This window comes from Dama dama, chromosome 26 (genome assembly GCF_033118175.1).
Source record: "Dama dama isolate Ldn47 chromosome 26, ASM3311817v1, whole genome shotgun sequence".
NCBI lineage: Eukaryota > Metazoa > Chordata > Mammalia > Artiodactyla > Cervidae > Dama > Dama dama.
The window spans coordinates 22,680,943-22,707,395 of record NC_083706.1 but is presented as its reverse complement, the minus strand read 5'-3'; the positions used below and the strand labels follow the sequence as shown (position 1 = coordinate 22,707,395).

At 37.0% G+C, this 26,453-nt stretch overlaps 1 protein-coding gene across 1 annotated transcript in view; it reads right to left on the bottom strand.

The window, feature by feature from the left end:
- Nucleotides 1-26,453, bottom strand: part of LAMA2 (laminin subunit alpha 2) — a 659,970-nt gene that overhangs the window by 450,188 nt on the left and 183,329 nt on the right. Inside the window, exon 4 of the mRNA XM_061130198.1 lies at nucleotides 3,490-3,732. Coding sequence (XP_060986181.1) covers nucleotides 3,490-3,732 — 243 coding nt within the window. The remainder of the gene's footprint in view (nucleotides 1-3,489; nucleotides 3,733-26,453) is intronic.

Below are 26,453 nucleotides of genomic sequence, written 5' to 3'. Positions count from 1 at the left end.
CAGTCTAATCATTAACAAATAGTAGGCAAATTCAAAATAAGTAATATGCTACCAAAAAATCTGACCAGTACTCTTAAAACTGATTAGGCCTGGGACTCTCTGGCAGTCCAGTGGCTATGACTCCATGTTCCTAATGCAGGGGACCTGGTTTTGATCCCTAGTCAGGGAACTAGACACCACAGTCTACAATTTGGAATTTGCATGCCGTACCTAAAGATCCCACAGGCTACAGCGAAGACACAGTGCAGTCAAATAAACAAAAACATTACAACAAAGAGCAATTTTAAAAAGTGATCAAGGTCAAGAGAAACAAAAAAAGATTAAGACTGTCATGGATTAGAGGAGACTAAGAGACACAATGATGCAATAAATGCAACGTCCTATTCCAAACTGGATCCCAGAAGAGAAAAAAAATCATTAATGATAATTTGAATGAAATCTGAATAAATCTGTAGGTAATAGAGTATCAATAATAATTGTAACTTACAATTTATAAATAATAATAATAATTTCTTAGTTTGACAAATGAATGTAGACTATGAAAGATATCATCCTTAGTGGGAGCTGGGTAAAAGGGACACAGGGATTCTCTGTCCTCTTCTTATATTTATGTACATTTAAAATAATAACAAGCCTACAATTCAAGCCAAATAAAAATATCCTTCAATAATGGAGTGAATTCTGTTATATGTCTAAAGCATATTGGCAATAAATTTGCAATTGTCTTCAAAACTTTGGAGATACTAAGAAATTTGTATGTTTCTCTGTACTCTGAGAATTCATCTTCTCAGCATGGTTCCTTTGACTCACCCAGAAGAACTTTACCACTTTCTGTAAACAATTCTGTGGTGGCATTTATACTATCATTTGCATTTACTCATTTATATGTTTATTTTTCTTACTTGAATGTCACTTCTCTGGGAAGTTTTGAATATAAGCACCTAGTAGTTAGATTTCAGATGGTACTTAAAAGTGAATGCTTTTAAAACTAAAAGTTAATGATACTAAGATTTATTTCACAATCACTTGTCTGGGAAATATTGGAGACAAGCATCCAGAAAACGTAAAATATTCCCAATGTTATATTGTAGGTGATATCTGAAACTGTACTACTTTAGAACCAAAAGATGCCTTAGGATAATTTATATATGAAACTAATTCATATATTAAAGAAATTCAAACTCAGAGATTAACTGACCTGTTCAATGTCCCATAAAAACTAGTAGCAGAAGCAGAACCCAACCTTCTCATCCCATTCTTCTATATCACCATATCTCAGGATTAGAAATCTTTCTACTTTAATGGATCCAGCAGGCCAATATCTCTTCTAAATCATTTTTGAGTTTAGCAATTACCAAGATTTTTAAAAAATTAACTTTCAGTCTTTACTAGAGTATGAAGGAAACACTAATGTAAGACTCAGGGGATCTGGATTCTTATCTCAACTTTGTCACCAGTTGATCTGGCAGTCTTGGGAGGCCAGCCCCTACCTTCGCTGAACCTGTCCATTCCAAAAAGTACCATGTTTCACAGACTAAGGCATAAAATAAAACAGATATTCCAGGAGAGGTCTGGATTCCATTCATATTTTTAAATACTATCAATCTACTTCAAATACTTTGAATTACTTTCCGTTCCTCACCTCATTCACTTTCCAATGAGAGAGAAATAGACTTTAAAAAGCATGTCACAGAGACAGTTGAATAAGTTGTTCTTAAAAGTCAACAGTAATGATTAGTTTATAGTGAATGTCTAAAACAGTGTAGCCAGTTAAACACAAACAAATAAAACATCTGTTCCACGTTGGTAAGTTGACAAAGTCTAAAGAAAGGAGACCCACCATCTATGTAGTGTTAGCATGCTTTGGGGTGTGTATGCAACTTGTGTGTTACATATCTGGGTACATTTTATATTGTTAAACACATTTCTGAATTGGCTCATTTTTTAAAGATAAAGAATAGCTTTATAAATATTACATAATCATTAGTCCTGGGTCAACACTGGATCCAAGAAAAAAATTATACAAATTAACTCAAATATATTCTCCTTGCCCTCCCTCCCTACTCCCATATCCTCAGACCAGTCTGGCCAGGACTTGGATGCCTCTGGGCACAAAGCAGGTTGCATAGCTGTTTGACTCACTGCTTTTGACTCATTGTTTGGCAGATTGAGATCTCTGCTGAGAGCACCATTTGGAATTTTCTTCACCCAAAACTGATATTTTTGAACATGAAATTGAAATATAGTGAGGCACTGGGATACATTCATAGAACAATAGTGCCAAAAGAGAGTGTGATCAATATATGTCAAAAATCTAACTTACTCCCGGAAGTGTTTAAAGAAATAATCTCAGATTGCTTGAGGTGGGCATGATAGTGTATGAATACGGGTTTTCTGAAAATATAGATGTGAAAAATGATACTAGCTTCAAGCATGTGAACTGGTGAGGAGAGAATATTAGCCATGAGTATAAACAGAAATGGACCTAAGAAAGTAGGACAAAAAGAGCTAGGCCTTATATACTGAAGGGAGACTGATTAGGGAAATAAAACTAGAGATCCAAGAGGCACGAGGTCTAGGTTTGGGTACTTGAGAGGCGGCTGCTCCTACCAACACCACCACCGATCTCAATGGCGATTGTTATATAACAGCAACAAAAATAGTTAATGCTTAACAAAGCGACGTACATGTGTTTGTCGGTACTATTATAATGTTTTAAACATTTTCATTTAATCTCATTTAATCATAAGAAACAAGAACTATTGCTATTGTTTCTAGTTTCTGGGAGATGAAACGGAGGCACAGGCAACTTAAGGCACTGATTCAAGATCGCCCAGTTGGTAAAGGTGAAGTCATGGTTTGAAAAACCATGAAAAACATGGCTGAAACAATGAACAAAACGTGGCTGAAAAACAATGGATCAATTCAAAATCTTAACCACAGGAAGAAAGATGCTATGGAGAAGTGAACAGATTTGAATTAAGCATATAATAAGCAAAACTTGAACAAAGGAAAGAAAGCCCAGTGCAGCCCTATGCGGCAACAGTGGAAAAACATAAAAACTGATAAAATTTCATTCTCTTTAGGTCCCTCATGTGAATTATGTCTTCCAGAATTTATCTCTTTTGTCCCTATCTTCAGACTAGAGCACACACAGATTTAAGGTTTCTTTTAAGGTCTCAATCCTTCAATAACTAGCAAGCCTCACTGTCAGAAAAGTTTCTTTAAAATTAATCACTGACTTTCCAACTTAAGTCCATTTCCTCTTCTCTGATATTTATTGGACACAGAAGATACATACTAGATGAAGGCAGTTAAAATTCTAATACCCTTCAGTTTTTCCTTTTTATTTAATAACTTATTTTAAATGTACTTCTGCTAAATCCTATTTTAAAATCTCCCTGACATCAGTGACTGATATATTCACGTCTTTCTGACAGGTCTATTTTGCCATCTCAAATGTATTGAGGGTGAATTTTCTCATCTTACCTCTCCATTTTCTAAGGGGTGTATCTTGGAATAAAACGAAGTGCAGATGACCTCATCATCTTTGGCATATGACGGTGGCCCAGTGCGGGGATAAATATTGTAGAGGGTTAGGCACTCTGCGTCTGTCACAGCATGATACTGCCAGGGCTTGTAATTAACATCGTCCAGGGAGCGTTCCAAAATCCAGTTTCCAGGCCGAGGGGAATTGGCTGCTTTCACAATCACATACGCGATCTGGAACACCTGGAGAAGTGTGACAACAACATGTAACTCAGAATTCCAAAGTTTCTCACTGCTGTGTATCAAATATAGGCCTAAGGCTACAATACTTTTACTTCGGGTATTATTCCATAACCCTATTATATTCTCTGGACTTCCCAGGTGGCTCAGTGGTAAAGAATCCACCTGTCAATGCAAAAGACACAGCTTGATCCCTGGGTCAGGAAGAGTCCCTGGAGAAGGAAATGGCACCCCTCCAGTACTCTTGCCTGGGAAGCCCCATTGATAGAGCAGCCTGGCGGGCTGCAGTCCACACGTTGCAAACAGTCGGAAACTACTTAACAACTAAACAACAAAATCGTATTCTCTAAAAATATTTTTACAGTTACATGTCCATATTTAATACGTTTTTACTAAAATGATATGTTCCATTTTGACACCCATGACTTTAAAAGAAATAGGTTAAAATTGAATTTTAGTTCTCCAACAACTCATTAACATCATTTCATCTAATTTTTGAAATTCCATTGTAATCACAATCACTTACAGTGTCTGATATATACCAATTTACTCACATTACTCTGTTGGAGATTATGAGTTAGAAATTCCATATGTGAATAGTGCTAGATAGTTTAGAAAACAGTTACTTGTATCACCTAATCCTCAGACAAGTACCATTTAGATGGCATTACTGTGGCCCAGGAAAACAAAACAAAACAAAACAAAACAAAACATAGCACTTTGAAGGCACAGTCCTGTATTTAAATTGTGACCCCAACATTCATGTGACCTCAGGCAGATTATTTTACTTTGTCAACACTCACTCCCATTTCTGTTAATTAGGGTCAATAATAAGAATACTAAGTATACAACTGAGAGACAGTGTAGACCAAATGCAACAATGTCTGCAAAAGTACCTACAAAGGGCTGGGCTGTAAACACTCAGTGTCAATCCCTCCACATTCCCAAATAGAAAATAGTGGAGAAATTCTAGTACACGCAGCAGCTGTTTGAAATTGGAATATAGTAAATGAAGTGTTTCTGTACCTTCTGTATAAGAGGTAAACATGTGTTAAAGAAAAGAAAATAAAGGCATCAGGTTACTATAAGTCAACAGAGTGACCACTGAGGGGAATGTGGCAATCCTCTGCTTTCAAATCTACATAATATCTGAACACATACAAAATAAATATTCCAGATATTTTGTGATGGTCCATATGTGCATCTTTACCAATCCAATTCAAAAGTCCAAAAAAATAATGCATAAACATTACTGACTGACATTTTTTGCGATGTCCTGGGTAGAAAGGTAGATATAAGGTAGTTTATATAGTCCCACCATCTATGAGTTAATAATATATTGCAATAATGAGATATATGAAAGGTACACTAGTAATAAAGCAATAGTATATGTCTTTCCTGGGTTGGGAAGATCCCCTGGAGAAGGAAATGGCAACCCACTCCAGGATTCTTGCCTGGAGAATTCCATGGACAGAGGAGCCTGGCAGGTTACATTCCATGGGATCGCAAAGAGTCAGACACAACTGAGCAACTTTCTTTCAAGGTATAGTTCCTCCATCTATGAGTTGATAATAAATTGCAATAATGAGATATATTAAAAGTATGCTAGTAAGAAAGCAAAAGTATATTTTTAGTACATTCAGTGAGACACGGGGAATTTGCCAACCCTAAATTCTGGGTGATTGGGGTCACTGAAAAGATACAATTGGAGGACAAACCTGTTGAAAGATGATTAATGGGTCTGTTTAGAGGGGAGCTTGAAAGTAATGTTCTGAAAATATACCCTTTCTGCTTCACAGTTTTGACAAGAGACTTTCAGGAATACATGCACATGGTCTATGACAAACTCTAAGGGACTGAATTTAAAAATATGAAAAGTTGGTATTTAAGACGAAAGAGGTGACTCAGATGCTGGTCTTTTGAGATCCTTACTGAAACATGAGCATTTCTATCTGTGTGCACTGAGGGGAAAATCATGAGTCATTTAATGAGCAAAAGTAGGGATACCATTTGCCTCTTAGGCACAGTTAAGTAAATACTGGTAGTTAAAATACTGAAATACTTTTGTACTTGGTAAATCACTGCTGTCCAAGCCTCCCAAATGCCTTCTCTTTCCAGAGAACATCTGGGTAACCTAGGGAGTGCAAGGAACAGCCAAGACACCTACTCTGATTAGTCTGGGCTTTGACCATTCTATTTTATGTATTATCACTCCATATGGGAAATATTATGAATTTTTATTTACAAAGGAATACAGATAAGTGTAGACAGACATGTATATATATGTATGAATTTGTAATTATTGAAATACACTTAGACATTTTGGGGAAGGGCAGACATGGACATATTTAAGATGTGACCTATGGGGTTTGGGGATAAGGAGTCAAGGAGAGAAAAAGAGCTTTTAAATTCTTCTACTATCCTGCTATACTAATTGTATTAACATAAATGTCTCAGTTTTTAATGAAATTATTACTAAAGTAAGGAAATATTTTTTAAAATAAGCATCAAAGAAAGGACAAGAGTGGGAGTAAGATGGAACATACTCTATCAATCATGTGCCCACATGCATGCTCAGTCACTCAGCCATGTCTGACTCTTTGCAACCCCATGGACTGTAACCCGCCAGGCTCCTCTGTCCATGGGATTTCCCAGGCAAGAATACTGAAGCAGGTTGTCACTTTCTTATCCAGGGAATCTTCCCAACCCTGACCCAGGGATGGAACTCCTGTCTCCTGCATTGCAGGCGGATTCTTTGCCATTGTACCACTTGGGAAACTCCCAATACAGGTTATGTGGGCAGAAAAAAGATGCACAGAAGCCAACCAAACATAATCTAGAGTATTTGCTATTTCTGCATTTTTAGGTGCTATTCATTAGGGATTATTTCTCTTAGACACTCTGTATTCAATACATACACATAGAACCTATTTAAAAATGAATTCTCTAAAAGACAAACCCTACTGAGTAATCTGATAGAACACAGAAAGATAGTTGTTTCTATGAAAATCTGAAACACTTTGCTCCTAATTTCTAGTAATTCTAAATTATTCATGACAAAAATCTTTAAACTGGTAAAGAATATAAATAACTAAATTGTGAGCTCCTAAAGGGCAGAGGTGCTATAACCTTTAGTAAAATTCTTTTTGAAATAATGTATATTTAACATTTATTAGCTTTAATTGAATAATCAAAACCAGTGTACATGCTTCCATATGACTTCTTACTAGATTAATACTATTCTTTCTGTTTGTTAGAACTTGAATTCCAGTCAATCAGCATATTTTGTCACTTGCAGGAACTAAGACATACATTTCTTGAATGTTCATTCAGTTAATATCTCTATGAGTTGAGAAAACGTCTTAAACTCTTTTCCCCTCTGTTTCATAGTGTATCTTTTTCAAAGTAAGAACCATGGAAAAGATAATAAAGTACTATGCATTCTTTGGAAAAAAGAATCTCTATAAATGTTTTAAATTAGCAAATATCCATCCAGGAAAAAAAAAATAAACTGCACAGAGATTTTTTTTTCAGTGGAAAACCAAAAGAGAAATATCAAAGCATAATTACAGATCACAGGTACAAATAAGAAAAATAAAGATACACTGATGTATGGATAAAGAACTTTGTTTAGAAACAACTCAGCAAGCAAATATAGGAAAAGGCCACATTGTCTTGGAGCTACAACGTGGATTTATGACTTCAGAGCTTCTGGTTGGCTCTGAAAAAGAAGCTGTACTAGAAACCACACAGACTCTTTCTATAATTCAATATAACAGCCAGCATTAAGTGACAGGGAAAAGCAGTCATTGCCTTCAAGAATATTAAAGTCACCTCATTTCAAAACAGTATCCTTCTTTCACTTATTTTCTATGGATTCTTTCACATTTCATGCAAAATTAATTAAATTAGTTGGCATGTAATATTTGAATAAACTTTTTAAAATGTGGTAGACAGCATTATTGAAAAACACAATGAATAGAAGAAGTATTCTTTGAAGGTGTCAGAAAAAGATTGTAAAAATTCTAACTGAATTTCTAAGTATGCCAAATTTTTAATGATTCCAACAGAATAATTCTCTAGTGTACCTATGTTACTTTAATTAATTCTGTCTTGTGTTTTCAGCATAAAGACCCTTCAAAATCACTAGTTATAAAATCTTATTTCCAGGTGGAAAAAAAAATCTGTATGGGATGCAGCAAAGCAAGCAAATAGCTTATGATAAGCATAAAAATACTAAGACGGCTAGGCTTCTATGAATCATCGATCTCAATACACTATATCCAATTTTTTGTTGTAGGAGGGTACTTTTTACATATTGGTGGCTAAAAAATTCCAAATAACTTTTGAAATAAGGCCAAATGTTTGACATTTTACAGTAACATAGAGACCTTCCTATTTCATATTCCATTTGTGCATCACAATGCACAATAAATATCATGTAATAAATAAATAAAATAAAATATCATGTAATCACAATCCTATGTCACTAATGTAGCATTAAATTAGATGTTCCTAGAGTGTTTAAGAATTTGAACTCATTTAAGGTGGAAATGGAGAATAGTCTTTCTGAAGAATCCTTCAGTCCCAAAATAACAAGCAACCTTCAATGACCATCATATATGGTGATGTTTTCCCATCTTTTTCACATCATTGAAGGAGACCTCACAGCCTGGAATGAACAGCCTAGGAAACTTTGGCCACTCTACACACTGTCCTAGGGCAGAGTATATATTGGCTCACTCATAACCCATTCAGGATCAATTTCTAGTACATACATTGCTGGGTCTGCATTTTTAAAAAAATACCCTCTGTTATGACTCTCAGGAACCTACTTTATCCCAGTTCCTTTGTCCTTGGAAGAATCATGGATCTAGAAAAATGCTACCAAATAGTATTGTGTTTTGGAGATTTTACTGATACTCCTGAGTGTCACTGGAACACAGTTAAAAAAGCCAGGCCACAGGAAGACTCCCCAAAGATGCACAAAGGACAGAGGGCCTCCATTTCCTATAGGCTGAACCCCCATGGAAGCCATAAAACTATTAATGAAAACCACTTTCTCTGAGGAAATGAAAACCACTCCCAGGAGGAGGAAATGGCAACCCACTCCAGTATTCTTGCCTAGAGAAACCCATGGACAGAGGAGCCTGGCCGGCTACAGTCCATGGGACAGCAGACTAGGTCACATCTCTGAGACTAAAAATCAAACAACTGGGCATATACGACCAGCACTGTTTGCAACCTCTGTCACCAGCCGCGGAGAGGGAAAACTAAAATGGTCTGTGACGATGAATGAAAGGGCCACATTTTTTAAACATGAAAAACAAGCTTCATATCATTCATGTGTGTTTAATTATAAACAGGACTTCCCGTGTGTGTGTGTGTGTGTGTGTGTGTGTGTGTGTGTGTGTGTGTTTAATTAATTATAAACAGGGCTCTTCCCTTGTGGCTCACCTGGTGAAGAATCCACCTGCAATGCGGGACACCTGGATTTGATCCCTGGGTTGGGAAGATCCCCTGGAGAAGGGAACGGCTACCCACTCCAGTATTCTGGCCTGGAGAATTCCCTTGACTGTGCAGGCCATGGGATTGCACAGAGTCGGGACATGACTAAGCAACTTTTTCACTTTCACTTTCACTCTCTGAGGAAGATAGTACTTCATCTTTCTCTTAGAACTTAACCTGAATTACTCTCTTCCATTTCTGTTTCCTAATTTCTCAAGAGATAAACACATGGCCATCTAACTTCTGCCACTGATAAGCTCTGCCTTTATCCCTCTATTGCTATCTGTCTGTGAACTGCCTATAGCCAATAGCTGTCCACATAACAAAACTGCTTAATTGTGAAAGAGGCTCTGCAATATTCTAATGCCTGCTCTTGCCAATGTTATGAATTTAAACATTTCCACGAACTTTGATGCCATCTCTAATATGTTTTGGACACTTCTGTGTATTATTAGTTCTAGCAGTATGTGTGTTAGATACTCATTCATTTATACAGGTATGTTGGCATTCAGAAAGCAATGAGAACTATACAATATCAGAACCAAAAAGGATCCTTGGAATCAAGAGTTTCAAGCTTTGTACCCACTAGAGTAATCTGGAAAGCCTTATAGAAACACACACATGTCTCTGTGTTTGAATTGATAGTTCATATAATTAGCTGATCTTTCACCTGAGACCTAAAAGAAGGATAAATTAAAAAAAAAATAACAACAAAGAAGATGAGGCGGGTTCATTCTTTTTTCTGGAAGGTCCATGAGAGTCAGCTGCAGAGGGAGAGCAGAGGTCACGGCCTAAAGTACTCAGAGTGGCTGTTTCCCTCAGTCAAGACCAGCAGAAACTCACGAAAGCAGGTCTGACCAGAGCAGGGGTGAGAAGTGGGGCTGAATGCAGGAAATTCATCTAAAGTCTGAGTTTAATAGAGGCTTCACTCAAAGACCCACCCCACCAAAACACATGTAACCAAATTCTTTTGTTGTTGTTTAGCCGCTAAGTCCTGTCCAACTCTGCAACCCCATGGACTGTAGCCTGCCAGACTCCTCTGTCCATGGTGTTTCCCGGGCAAGAATACTGTAATGGGGTGCCGCTTCCTTCTCCAGGGATCGATCCTGTGTCTCCTGCATTGGTAGAGCAATCAGAGAAGCCCTAACCAAATTCGTGTGTGTGTGTGTGCGCGCGCACATGCATGCTCAATCATGTTTGACTCTCTGTGACCCCACCAGGCTCCTATTTCTATGGAATTTTCAAGGCAAGAAAATTGGAGTGAGTTACTATTTCCTACTCCAAGGGATCTTCCCAACCCAGGGATTGAACCCCTGCCTCCTATATATTTTGCTTTGGCAGGCACATTCTTTACCATTGTGCCACCTGGGAAGCTTAACCAAATTACTTCCCAGCAAAAATTTCTAAGCAATCACAGGAAACAAGTGGCTCACTATAACCTTAAAAATTACCTGAAGAGATCTCTAGACAGATTTTGAAAATACTATTACTGGACCTATTGGATCAAGGTTAAACAATAGATGTGAGAGTTAAACTATAAAGAAAGTTGAGCACCGAAGAATTGATGCTTTTGAACTGTGGTGTTGGAGAAGAATCTTGAGAGTCCCTTGGACTGCAAGGAGATCCAACCAGTCCATCCTAAAGGAGATCAGCCCTGAATACGCACTGGAAGGACTGATGCTGAAGCTGAAGCTCCAATACTATAGCCACCTGATGTGAAGAACTGACTCATTTGAAAAGACCCTGATGCTGGGAAAGATTGAAGGCAGAAGGAGAAGGGGATAACAGAGGATGAGATGGTTGGATGGCATCACCAATTCAATGGACCTGAGTTTGAGTAAACTCCGGGAGTTGGCAATGGACAGGGAGGCCTGGTGTGCTGCAGTCCATGGGGTTGCAAAGAGTTGGACATGACTGAACGAATGAACTGAACTAAACAACAGAAGCTTTTAAATGATGCTTTAAATTTAAAACTTAAAGCAATTAACCTACAAATGACTTCAATTATTACTTTTTGGATAAGTTTTATCTCCCTTGCAAATTAACACTTATTTCAATAAACCTAGGATTGGTGGGGAGTCCATATGGACAACCCCCTGTCTGCCTGTCCCTTCACACAAATTTACTGAAAATAATTTCACAGACTGAAATGATTTGTACCTGTCACTCAGTTATAATGTACAAGGCATTTATTCCATCCCCTCGGTGTACACTACAATTGCTGAGTGTGAATTTAATGAGTTGCAGGTAAGCAAATATGCCATTTCACCTTGGGGTAAGTGGCTCCTCTGCTTTCAGAGAAACAGAAATACTCTGCCCTCAATCAAAACAGATTTTTTATACTCACATTAAGCTCATATAAAGTTTATACATTTGAAAATGAATTACTCTATCATTATCTAATTTCTAAGAAATAATGATCTAACTGGATGACTAAAGATAAGCTTCTGAAAATAAAATGTTCATTTGCTGAATTTGTTTTTTGAAAAGAGTTTTAATCAATGCCTAACTATCCATGGGAAAGTATTTGAAGGACTGTTCCACTTCATTATGTAATAAAGAAAACCTCAACCTCCCCTTCTGAAAAATAACATGAGGTTCTTTTCAGCTCTAAGTTAATATACAAATCTAAATGAATATAATTTTCATTATTAGTCCCTAGAACTGGATGTTTATTGTAAAGCTGATTTGAAAAAATTAACAAGCAAGAATAGCCAAGAGAACCTGAGAAGAAAGAGCAATGGATGCAGGAATACAGTATTAAATGAAAAAAATCAACCTGGAGAAAATTCAGTTACAATATACAGGATGTTGTGGTTTACTAAGAGGACCTTTTTTGAAATGATGAATCTGTGGTGACCACTAACGGTCAAAATGGCCACTAATGTCCCCAAAAGAGAGACACCTGGATATTTTCTGCAATGTCGTGGAAGGACACAGCACCATCTATAAAGTAATTTGCCAAAAATGTGAACCCAAATCAGAGTGAGTTTCTACATTTAACTATCAGTTTACAGGAAATAAGGTATCTAAGGTCCATGAAAACAGCACCACAGGGGTACAATTAGCAAAATTCAGGATGTGAGAAACTTTACTACCCAACCAGTATGGCTTCTTCAAAAACTAAATTGCAAGACAATAAAAAATAATGAGGTTATAGATTAAGAGACCTTAAGAGATATATCAAATAAATGCAGTATGTGACTTCAGGTACATCCTGATTCAACCAACTGTTTAAAGCTTGGAGGCAAAGGTGATGTATTTTAATACTGAATGAATATTTATTAGTATTAAAGAAGAATAATAGTATTTTTAGGTATGACAATGATTTTGTTTACAAAAGAGCTGTAAAGCTCAGTGATATATGCTGAATTCTATAATATACACTGAATTCCTATAATTCTATAGGATTTGGAGGATGTAATATGTATGGAATTTGCTTCCAATCTGGTGAGTGGGATGGGGTATGGATAAATGTAGACTTGAAACAGGAAGGGCCATGAGTTAATTTTTACAGGTGGGTATTGGTTATGTGGGTCTAGAGTATTCTTCTCTATACTTCTGTGTATTAGGAAATTATCATAATCAGAGCTTTTAAAAAGATTACTAATACATTTTATTTTAATAAACATGACTCTCTTACATAACGATTTTACACTATTGGCAATTCAGTGCTCACTCTTAAAAAGCAAATATTTAATGTGTTTAGTGTCTTGATAAATGATTAATTCTGATTCATACTGCAACTACATTGCATTCAGAGCTTAAGAAATGTATCTTAATTCTTTCCAATTAATTATCAACTCTAAAGGGCATTGCTGGCCCCAAATTTTAGTCCTGTCTTAAAAAACTAGGCACACGAATAAATAGAATCCAAATTGCAATGAGCAAAGGTCCTCCCTCAGCTTATTAATGCATTAGTATTCTAAGCTTCATTAAGTTGCTATCATTTTTAACAATGTCAGCTGCAGGTAGAACTCAGACAAGCATTTTCCTTCTCTTCAGCACTGCCCTTGACATCTATTCTCTCCTCACATATTTCTCTCTCATCTGAAACAATCCATGGTTTCCAAAGATTGACCTGCCTCCTGCCAACAGGCCATTGGCACAGCATGGCTTCCACACCAGCCACTGGTAAAAGAGCAGGTATGCTGAGTCCCCTATAGGACACGACAGTCCTTTCAATGAAGCCATCACAGAGCACAATATTGGTGTGAATCACAGACAATCAGAACTGTGACAGTTTAAAGCCTCCCTTCTAAAAATTATTCACCCTGGAGAAATACCCAGCATTGCCTTTGTTTTTGTGCTTCTATAGTTACCAGGGTAAGAAGAACCTAGCCTTCTTCAATTTATGACATTGCAAACATGAATGAATCACTCTAGTTCAAAGCATTTCGGGAATAATAGCAAAGATTTGTAGTAATGAGAAGAGTTGGAAATATAATGTTAACAGCCGAGAATAACAAATCAAAGACAGATGAAACTTTCTGATCTTGGCTCATGAATTCTTTCAACAGATCAGAGTCACTTAACACTTATTCAGTTTTAGCTATTACAAATGAAATAGCATCAGCTATTTTCATGCTTACATACTGCCCAGCTTCCTTGTCCTTCTCTAGGGACTTTCTTAGGAGTAGTCTATAACTTTCACTGTTTATCACCTTAGCACCTCTTCTCTATTTAACCCTCTACAGCGCATGCACCACTCACCATCCTACTTGAATTATTTTCAAAAGAGTTACCTGGTCAGAAAATACATGTTTTGTTTCTCCATCCTCATCTTCTTTGAAATCTCTGTAGCCTTTGCCTATACTGCTCTCCCCCAAATGAAATTCCCTTTATCTTTGGAAAAATGATATTTATTTGTAATTCAGGGATTTTTTTTTTTAAAGAAAAACATGTTTTCCTAAGATGACATTATTCCTAAAATGGAAAGTAAACAATAGGAGAGAAATGAGAGAAGATAAAATGAATATTCAGAAGAGAGCACTGTTGGGGGGGGGGTGTGCCTGCTGTGGGTCTTCCCATCTGAATTTATTTCATTAAGTTGTATCCCAGTATTCTATATCCTAACAATCTTTTCTTGGGGAAAGTAGCATTTTATTTAGTGCCTAGTTTTTGCCAAGCACTTCGGCCTGCAGAAGTTTGTCTAGAAACTGAAATGAGAGAGTTAACACTAATTTGTGCGGTACAAAGAATAATGACCTGTCAGTTCAGTTCAGTTCAGTCGCTCAGTCATGTCCGACTCTTTGCGACCCCATGAATCGCAGCACGCCAGGCCTCCCTGTCCATCACCAACTCCCAGAGTTTACTCAAACCCATGTCCATTGAGTCGGTGATGCCATCCAACCATCTCATCCTCTGTTGTCCCCTTCTCCTCCTGCCCTCAATCCTTCCCATCATCAGGGTCTTTTCCAAAGAGTCAACTCTTCACATGAGGTGGCCAAAGTACTGGAGTTTCAGCTTCAGCATCAGTCCTTCCAATGAACACCCAGGACTGATCTCCTTTAGGATGGACTGGTTGGATCTCCTTGCAGTCCAAGGGACTCTCAAGAGTCTTCTCCAACCTCACAGTTCAAAAGCATCAATTCTTCGGCACTCAACCTTCTTCACAGTCCAACTCTCACATCCATGCATGACCACTGGAAAAACCATAGCCTTAACCAGATGGACCTTTGTTGGCAAAGTAATGTCTCTGCTTTTTAATATGCTATTTAGGTTGGTCATAACTTTCCTTCCAAGGAATAAGCATCTTTTAAATTCATGGCTGCAGTGATTTTGGAGCCCCCAAAAATAGTCTGACCTTGTTTCCACTGTCTCCCCATCTATTTCCCATGAAGTGATGGGACCAGATGCCATGATCTTAGTTTTCTGAATGTTAAGCTTTAAGCCAACTTTTTCACTCTCCTCTTTCACTTTCATCAAGAGGCTTTTTAGTTCATCTTCACTTTCTGCCATAAGGTTGGTGTCATCTGCATATCTGAGGTTATTGATATTTCTCCCATGACCCCTCAACAATGTCTATATCTTAATTCTTGGAACCTTTGTATGCGTTATCTTATATGTCAAAGGGACTTTTGTAGATATGATTTAGTTAAAGACCTTGAGATGTAATGATAATTCTGAGTTGTATGAGTGAGCCCAAAATAATCACAAGGATCCTTAAAAATAAATGATGGAAGTGAAAGAGGTGGGCAGAGTGATGGAACATGATAATCCTCCAGCCCATTTCTGGTTTTGAAGCCGAAGGAAGAGGACACAAGCCAAGGAATAAAGGCAATCTTCACAAATTGAAAAAATCAAGGAAATGAATTTCCTTCTAGAACCTTCAAAAGGGAATATGACCTTGTCCACACCTGGCCTTAGAACAGTGAGGCTCATGTCAGACTTCTAACCTATTATAATGTAAGATAATAAATTTGTGTTAAGCCACTAAATCCACGGCAATCTGTCATGACAGCAATGGAAAACCAGTACACTAGGTAACTTGCTCCATTTCACGTGACTAGTAAATTATGGATGAATTTTAGACATCTGGTTTTGTCAAATTTTGCTTTTGTACAATAATACGTTCCATGTCAATGACTATTTCAAGTAACTCCTTCACACAGATATTTCCCATATATCAATTTCTAATCTAACCACATTCTCATGTCCCATTTTACATTTCAAACAACTGAACATCTTTGATAACAATTTAATTTTGCTTTGTAAAAAATTAATTTTGCCCTTGTTTTAAACTAAGACAAGTTTAATCAAAACTAAGACACAGATTGCTAACAGTAGAAACAAACCGTAGAATATTCTACAGATATCTTTTAATGCCTTACACATAATAGATTATCAATTATTTTTAAAATTCAACAGAACAGGTGATTAAAAATGGAATGGCCACCTCTGAAATAATTTAAGGAACCTCAAGAGTGATTTCTACAAGCACCTAAAGAGTGAATTTATCTAGCACCATTAAATATTAATAAGTACAGATGATATATCCTTCATCATTCCCAATTTCCTTGGGAACTGCTACCAAGATAACAATCTTATATATGTCTAACTCACATATTTTCCCTCTGAAATGAAAATCTGTAAAAAAAAATAGAATTATGTTGAGGTTTGTTAAGTGGCCTTTACCCCATATTTTATTTTATTTTTTTCTTTTTTTTTTCATTTATTTTTATTAGTTGGAGGCTAATTACTTTACAATATTGTAGTGGTTTTTGCCATACATTGACATGAATGAGCCATGGATTTACATGTATTCCCCATCCCGATCCTCTCTCCCACCTCCCTCTCCACCCGATGCCTCTGGGTCTTCCCAGTGCACCAGGTCCGAGCACTTGTCTCATGCATCCAGCCTGGGCTGGTGATCTGTTTCACCCTAGATAATATACATGTTTCAATGCTGTTCTCTTGAAACATCCCACCCTCACCTTCTCCCACAGAGTCCAAAAGTCTGTTCTGTACATCTGTGTCTCTTTTTCTGTTTTGCATATAGGGTTATCATTACCATCTTTCTAAATTCCATATATATGTGTTAGTATGCTGTATTGGTCTTTATCTTTCTGGCTTACTTCACTCTGTATAATGGGCTCCAGTTTCATCCATCTCATTAGAACTGATTCAAATGAATTCTTTTTAATGGCTGAGTAATATTCCATGGTGTATATGTACCACAGCTTCCTTATCCATTCGTCTGCTGATGGGCGTCTAGGTTGCTTCCCTGTCCTGGCTATTATAAACAGTGCTGCGATGAACATTGGGGTGCACGTGTCTCTTTCAGGTCTGGTTTCCTTGGTGTGTATGCCCAGAAGTGGGATTGCTGGGTCATATGGCAATTCTATTTCCAGTTTTTTAAGAAATCTCCACACTGTTCTCCATAGTGGCTGTACTAGTTTGCATTCCCACCAACAATGTAAGAGGGTTCCCTTTTCTCCACACCCTCTCCAGCATTTATTGCTTGTAGACTTTTGGATAGCAGCCATCCTGACTGGCGTGTAATGGTACCTCATTGTTGTTTTGATTTGCATTTCTCTGATAATGAGTGATGTGGAGCATCTTTTCATGTGTTTGTTAGCCATCTGTATGTCTTCTTTGGAGAAATGTCTGTTTAGTTCTTTGGCCCATTTTGTGATTGGGTCATTTATTTTTCTGGAGTTGAGCTGCAGGAGTTGCTTGTATATTTTTGAGATTAATCCTTTGTCTGTTGCTTCATTTGCTATTATTTTCTCCCAATCTGAGGGCTGTCTTTTCACCTTGCTTATAGTTTCCTTTGTTGTGCAAAAGCTTTTAAGTTTCATTAGGTCCCACTTGTTTATTTTTGCTTTTGTTTCTAATATTCTGGGATGTGGGTCATAGAGGATCCTGCTGTGATTTATGTTACCCCATATTTTAAACTGGTGACTTCACTTGCCAGTGAAGTATGACAAGTGTAAATGAAATGAAAAATGAGAGATCTGCAGAGCCTGATATCCTTTTGCCTAAGATTTTAAAATAAAGATAGGAGATGCCACTCATTTAACTGAATGGACATTTTCTAAAGACTGAAAGCCAACAGTTATGACAAATATGTATGAAAGGGTACCATTCCAAGAGGACACAAAGTTCTTACAAAACCCACCCTGCAAATTCTTTGCTCTTTTTATCCTGCCTAGATAGCTCTTGATTTTTTTATGAGTTAGATATGCACCAAATCATCACAGAACTTTGGTGATGTCAAGGCAAAAATGAGTTATGAAGTGCTGAGCTGGATTTCCAAATCTCCGAAAGGATCCATGGGGCCCAGTTAACACTTGGGGAATCCCACTGTCTTCTCTGTGCTGCCTTCACAAATGTGTGTTTTACTCTGTCAGCAAGTCTGACTGCTCATTGATTTTTCCAAACTTCTCCATGCAGGACTAATTAATTGGCTGCACCAAAGTAAAAAGTTTTTGTTTCCTTTTAAACTCTCACCTCCTAGAGGAAAATCAAGTCTAATCAGATTAGGACTCAGCACAGGAGGGAGGGGAGAAAAGTTTAAAAAGTGACATAGAACAATTTCTGACACTGAAATTCATCCAATTAAGCAGATTATGAATGTCACAAAAAGTCATGGTTATAGTTGTCCTGAAAAAGAGCAAATGGCTTTGGACATTTTCTGTAATACTACATGTCCTGCTGTGAACATTCTATCAGCCCTGAACATGATTAATTTATAGAAAAGCCTTCACTAGAAAAAGACTACACACATTTCCATTTAAAGCACGACAAAATGTCATTGTACTCTGATACTGAAATTGCTATCCAATAGAACATTTAATCACAATGTCTAGAAACAAATTGTAAAGAACAATATATCTTGGAGAAAGAGAAGTAGTATTTCATCAATATGGAATCAAACTCTATCTCATTTATGATACCCAAGGCATAAGACAGCATCCATATGGCTTCTTACATAGTTTGACTGACTACAATTATTCAACGTCAGATGATAAAGCTGCAAAATCATCAAGAGTAAAATCCGACACTATAAACTGAATCTGTCTAAACAGCAGAGAATGGATGACAGCAGAACATCCATACAATTCTACCATAAGCATATATGGAATAGAAATACTGTGAATACAAACATATAAACAACATTTTAATGAAGTGTTTCATTACTAAGCCCAGATTCCATTAAACCTAAACATACTGTGGATTTGGAGAAGGAAATGGCAACCCACTCCAGTATTCCTGACTGGAGAATTCCATGGACAGAGGAGACTGGCAGGCTACAGTCCATGGGGTTGCAGAGTCAGACACGACTAAGCAACTATCACACTCTATTGTGGATTATTGCAAATTAACTGCCACTATTAGCAAAGCATTATAAGAGGTATGAAGACTGAGGGGCTTTTTCTTTTCCAGGCCGCATATCTGCAGTGAGTATAAATATGGTATCACAAATAGTGACCATGAACAGCAGGTAGTAAAGACAGTTACTTATTGAAAGCAGATTTTACCATATTGTCGGTGAAGGAGCCCCTTTTTCCATTGTTTGCCTTTTCAGCACATCACACTATCAAGTATCAAGAAGTGAAAGAAATGAAGAATAGCTATATGACTACTAACAATTTTTAATCTAGTCCTTTGGGTGTCTAGGTCACTTTAAAATAATAGTACAAACCAAAAGAAGGTCATGATTTGAATTGTATATATTATCGACATGGAAAACACTTTAAAAATACATCAAGTGCTTAAAGAACACAACATACTGGAATAACTTCAGGTAAATTTTTGCAGACTAAACATAAATGAAATTATTTAAATATAAACGGAATACATTTCGATGTCCACATTCTCAGTAATCTACTTAGAGAGGCTTAAAATATATTCAAATGGGAACTGGGATGACTTGATTAAGAAGGATGGGAAAGACAGTTATACCTACAGTCAAATTCACTTGCACTAGTGTTACTCTCACCTTTTTGTTCCAAGATTTCTATTATGGATTCTAAAATTCTGTACTTCCATACATATTTTAAAGGCTCACATAATGATATATAAATTAGTTCATGATTCATTTATTCTACAAATAGCATTAAGACAAACATTATTTGTTATGCCAGCCCTTAACCTAAGAGTTGAAATACAGAATGAGGATAGCAACATTGTTCTCTCATGGGGATTATATGGGGATCCTCTGGTGGCTCAGAAAAACAGACAACACACCAGTAGTCTGCTGGAGCCAGCCTGCACTGACTTTCAAAAGCCAATTTTGGTAAGGATGTGGAGAAAAGGGAACTCTTGTGCTCTGTTGGTGGAAACATAAATTGGATAAACAACATGGAGATTCCTCAAAAATTAAAAACACATCTAGCATGTGATCTAGCAATTCCATGTCTGAGTTTATACCCAAAGAAACTGGAAACAGTAATGAAGAGATATATGCCCTCCTGTCTCTACTGCAGAATTATTCACAATAATCATTATATGGTTGAGTGCCCACTGATGGATAAATACATAAAGAAGAGATTATATATATATATACACACACACACACACATACACACAATGGACTATTATTTCTCCGTGAGAAGGAAGGACGTCCTGCCATCTGCAACAACATGGATGACCTTGAGTACATATATTATGCTAAGTTAGAAAAGTCATACAGAGAAAGACAAGTACTATATGATATCACTTATATACAGAATCTAAAAGAGCCAAACTAGTAAAAACAGAAAGTAAAATGGTTGTTACTAGGGGGTGGGGAGGAAGGGAATAGGACAGACGTGGTTTAAGGTACAAACTTCCATTGTGTGGCAAACTAAGTCCCACAGATCTAATGTACAGTATGGTGAATGCAGACAATATAGCATTAAAATCAACAAACTTACAAAGAAACTAGAATTATTACAACCACTCAAAATAAATGATAGTTATATAGTATGATAGAGATATTCGTTATTGCCATAATGGCACTCATATCATTATATATACATGTATAACATTAACATGTACATACCAGATTTACACAATGTTGTCTGTGAGATATATTTCAATTTTTTAAAAAGCCATTTGTGTTTATCTCTTCCTAATTCCTTGTTTAGTGAAATCATGTTAGTAGCTTGAAATCAGTCCCGATGTGAATATTTACACCATGAACATTGGCCAACACTACAAATCAAGGCTTTTTTGTACCCCCAGACAATCAACTGTTCAACATCTGCCAGGACTCCACTGAAACAGACAAGATAAATGAATCAATAGTGCAACTTTAGGTAGGGATTTCTATAGTAGATGATGATCAGAGAAGAAGTTTGAATTGAGTGGAAACCAGGGACATGACAGATGAAGCCATGTCAAGATCTGGGGAAAGAGCATATAAGGCAAAGGAAATAGCACATATAAAGAGGCTGATGCAGAAATGAACTTGATTCATCTCAAGAAGGCCAATGCGGCTAGACTAAAATAGCAGCAACAGATTCTTGTCAGCTGTGATGTTGGAGAAGTACACAAGAGCCTGGTCTTGCAGGTTCTACAGGATATGGAAAGAAGTGTAAATTCTGTTTTCTGTATGTCAGAAAATCATTGTAGAATTTTGAGCAACGAGACGATAACATCCAACATATATTTTTAAAAGATTACTGTGACTGCTGCTTGGTGAGGAGGTTATAAATAGGGAATGGGAAAGCAGGCAGACTAGTCAGGGGACTGGTCTAGCAGTCCAAGTGAGAGATTATGGTGGTTTAGGTTAGGGTGATAGTGGTATAGATGAGAAGTGGCCAAATTCAGGGTACATTTTTAATATTTTCCATATACTGATTATTGTGAATAATCCTGGTTGAGTTTCCAGAACATGGACAAGGGGGATGAAGAAAAAGGGATAATCCAGGACATGGAAGCAACCTAGATGCCCATCAGCAGATGAATGGATAAGGAAGCTGTGGTACATATACACCATGGAATATTACTCAGCCATTAAAAAGAATTCATTTGAACCAGTCCTAATGAGATGGATGAAGCTGGAGCCCATTATACAGAGTGAAGTAAGCCAGAAGGATAAAGAACATTACAGCATACTGACACATGTATATGGAATTTAGAAAGGTGATAACGATAACCCTATATGCAAAACAGAAAAAGAGACACAGAAATACAGAACAGACTTTTGAACTTTGTGGGAGAATGTGAGGGTGGGATATTTCAAAAGAACAGCATGTATACTATCTATGGTGAAACAGATCACCAGCCCAGGTGGGATGCACGAGACAAGTGCTCCGGCCTGGTGCACTGGGAAGACCCGGAGGAATCGGGTGGAGAGGGAGGTGGGAGGGGGGATCGGGATTGGGAATACATGTAAATCCATGGCTGATTCATATCAATGTATGACAAAACCCACTGGAAAAAAAAATAATAATAATAAAAAGAAAAAAAAATAATTCCAAAGGTTTTTGTTTGTATTTATTTATTTGCCTGAAAAACAGGATTAAAATGGGTGTTATTCCTGAGAAGGTATCTGTTTGGAGAAACTAAATTATCAAGATCTCTGTTTTGAACTGTAAAATATGTGGTGTTCCACTAGAGAGTCAAGTGGAGCTGCTGGTTGAGAGGCCAAGACAGAACAGTGTTAAAGGGGTTACTGCCACCTGGAAAATTTCATATCCTTCTTGTACCACATTTTTTTCATATGGACAATGGAAATAATAGCACATTTCCATCACAAAATTGTGAAAATTACAAAGTTCAATACACATAAAGTTTTACAGCAGTGTCCAGCCCATAGTACATACTCATTAAATATTAGGTAGCCAGACTTTCACCCATTTCCTAGCCAATACATAGAATATGTATGTATTCTATGTATGTATTCAGGGGCTTCCCTGGTGGCTCAGATGGTAAAGAATCTGCCTGCAATGCAGGAGACCCAGGTTTGATGCTTGGTTCAGGAAGATTCCCTAGAGAAGGAACTGGCTACCCACTCCAGTTATTCTTACCTGGACAGTGGAACCTGGCAGGCTACAGTCCATGCGATCACAAAGAGTCAGAAATAACTGAGTGACTAACATTTTCACTTTTTTGTTTTACCATTATAAGAAATAAAAAATGAAGAAAAGAGATTGTAAATAATGCAAAGGTAGAAAACACTTTTAAACTGATTTACTATTGAGATTTATTACCTGTTTTGAAAGCTCATATTGTTTGCTCCCATGATACTGCAGGTACCATAGTCTATGGTTTTCCTGTGATCTGGCTAGGGGGTCTGTCACACTAATATTACCCCTGTACTTCAGAGTCCACAACTTCTAGGAAGTCTGGAAAAAGATAGTCTATGAGATTATATATTTGCTATTTAATTTTTAAATGACTAGATTTCCAAGAATAATAATTGAGGAAGATGCTCATAATATCCAGTTGAAAAAAAAAAAAAAACATAGTTGAAAAGAAGATAAAATTATCTACAGCAGGCTACCAATTTACAATGTATATGTACTTGTGTGTGCACATGTGTTGGTATATGTGTGAGTATGTACATGTGTGTAGAAGAGAACTGAAAGAAAATAAAACTGAACGTTATTGCTATTAACTTTTCTTATTAATAAAGTAGAATATATATATCAAGAAGTTAGTTCATGAGAAAAAGAATCTGTAAGTATAGCCAAGCTTGCTATGAAACCTAGGTAAAAAATCCTGATATGTACAAGAGAGAAACAATCAACAGGAAAGTAGTGATGGAAAAAAGAAAATGTTTCAAGAATAAAATTTTAAATTGCTCATTTAAACCATATTGGAAATAGTAAAATGAAATGATTTTGAAGAGATAAAGAAAAAGGTGTTTGATGAAGTATACTTTTATGTTGTCATGTAGTTTACAAATTAATCTGGAGTGCAGAGTTTTAATGAAAATCAAAAGAATTAAAGATAGTCAATACAGTTAGTATTCAGATAGGGAATAAAAAAAGCTATTCCTAGGAAACTAAAAACAGACTCACTTAGAAAGGATTGTGTGAGTCCTATTTTTTAAAATTTAAAATATCATCTACTTTGTGTTCCCAAAACAGAATTCTGACATTATATAATCAATAGATATTAACTATTTCTTGTTGAAATCGAACTTCTTTTGGAAACTTGAAAGTAGGTACCCACTACAGAAGTCACATGTGATATGCGAACTTCATTGGGCATTTAAGAGACTATTGAAAACCAGTGTTATGTCTAAGAAGCTGGATTAGCAATTTATGTTATTCCCAAGCAAGGAATAATTTATATAATCTTATTATAAAGAAGTGATAGAAGATAATGACATAGCAACACAAAGAAGAAAGCTCAGAGACAGAAAGTGAAAGTCTCTCAGTCATGTCCAGCTCTTTGTGACCCATGGACTGTATATGTATAGTTCATGGGATTCTCCAGGCCAGAATACTGGAGTGGCTAGCCTTTCTCTTCTCCAGGAGATTTTCCCAACCAAGAAATAGAACCTAGGTCTCCTGCATTGCAGGCGGATTCTTTACCAGCTGAGCCATGAGGGAAGCCCAAGAATACTGGAGTGGATAGCCTATCCCTTCTCCAGCAGAGCTTCTCAAGCCAGGAATTGAACTGGGGTCTCCTGCATTGCAGGCAGATTCTTTAGCAACTGAGTTATCAGAGAAACAGAAGGATTCAGCAAAGCCATCAGTTCACTCATCAGCTATTTACTAGACAACTATTATTGTCAGTCACCAATATCCATAGATCCTAGAGAGTAATGAAAATTTGCAAAGGAATTACCAAAAACTCTTACATATTTCTATATTTAAATAGTATCATATGCAATTATGACTTTTAACCCAATCATTCAGTATACATTTTATTTCAAGTGTAAAATATTATTTTGTAAACGTTGTTGTTGTTCACTCAGTCATATCCAATTCTTTGCAATCCCAAGGACTGCAGCACACCAGGCTTCTCTGCCCTTCATCAACTCCCGGGGCTTGCTCAAACTCATGGCCATTGAATCCGTAATACCATCCAACCATCTCATCCTCTGTTGCTCCTTTCTCCTCCTGCCCTCAATCTTCCCCAGCATGAGGGTCTTTTCCAATGAGTCAGCTCTTCACATCAGGTGGCCAAAGTATGGGAGCTTCAGCATCAGTCCTTCCAATGAATACTGAGGACTGATTTCCTTTAGGATAGACTGGTTTGATCTCCTTGCAGTCCAAGAAACTCTCAAGAGTCTTCTCCAACACCACAGTTCAAAAGCATCAATTCTTCAGCACTCAATCTTCTTTATGGACCAACTCTCACATCCATACATGACCACTGCAATAACCATAGCTTTGACTAGATGGACCTTTGTTGGCAAAGTAATGTCTCTGCTTTTTAATATGCTGTCCAGGTTGGTCATAAGTTTCCTTCCAAGGAGCAAGCATCTTTTAATTTCATGGGTGCAGTCACCACCTGCAGTGATTCTGGAGCCCAAGAAAATAGTCTGTCATTGTTTCCATTGTTTCCCCATCTGTTTGCCATGAAGTGATGGGAAACAGATGCCATGATCTTCATTTTTTGAATGTTGAGTTTTAAGCCAGCTTTCTCACTCTCCTCTTTCACCTTCATCAAGAGGTTCTTTAGTTTGTCTTCACTTTCTGCCATAAAGGTGGTGTTTTCTGCATATCTGGTTATTGATATTTCTCCAGGCAATCTTGATTCCAGCTTGTGCTTCATCCAGCCCAGCATTTCTCATGATGTCCTCTGCATAGAAGTAAATAATCAAAGTGACAACATACAACCTTGAAGTGCTCCTTTCCCAATTTGGAACCGGTCCATTGTTCCATGTCTGGTTCTAAGTGTTGCTTCTTGACCTGCACACAGGTGTCACAGGAGGCAGGTAAGGTGGTCTGGTGTTAAGCACTGTCTCTTTAAGCATTTTCCACAGATTGTTGGGATTTGTCAAAGGTATCACCATGTTTCTGGAAATATTTTGATTGGTATGCATGACTTTTAAAAGCCCCAGCTATTTTATATACAGGTTAAAAAAAGTTTATAATAGATCATTGTTTCCTAGCAAGTTGTTTTAGCACATTAACCTTCATTTTCTATATTTAACAATGATACAATAAAACATTTTTTATTGTTTAAAAAATTATACTTACTTTATGTACCTTCAGATACTTCTTCTATAAAATTCAGAGTATGGAATTCTATTTAATGTAAGTACTGGGCTATGTGCTTAGTCGCTTAGTCGTGTCCAACTCTTTGCGACCCCATGGACTGAAGTCCACTAGGCACCTCTGTCCGCAGGGATTTCCAGGCAAGAGTACTGGAATGGGTTGCCATGCCCTCCTCCAGGAGATCTTCCCAACCTAGGGATTGAACCCAGGTCTCCAGGCATTGCAGGCAGATTATTTTACTGTCTGAGCCACCAGGAAAGCCCTGGTATAAGTAAGCACTAAGAACTTTAAAAGCTATGCTGATATACAAATATTCAGGCAGGCTTTCATTGTGATTACAGGAGAGAAGTTTAAAAGCCCTTCCTTAGGAAAATCAACGAATAACACTAAAAATGAAGAACTAGGGATGTAAACTTCTGGAAATCATTTTAACCAAACTGAATCAATGATAATCTTTTTCAAACCTTCTAGCACAGCGTTTAGTCTATTACAGTTTTAACTGCCCAAAGAACATATAGAGATCCATGAATTCTGCATGATTCCTTAAATGAAACATATTTAAATTGAGCAATGAATAGTATTAAATAATGCGATAACTGCCAT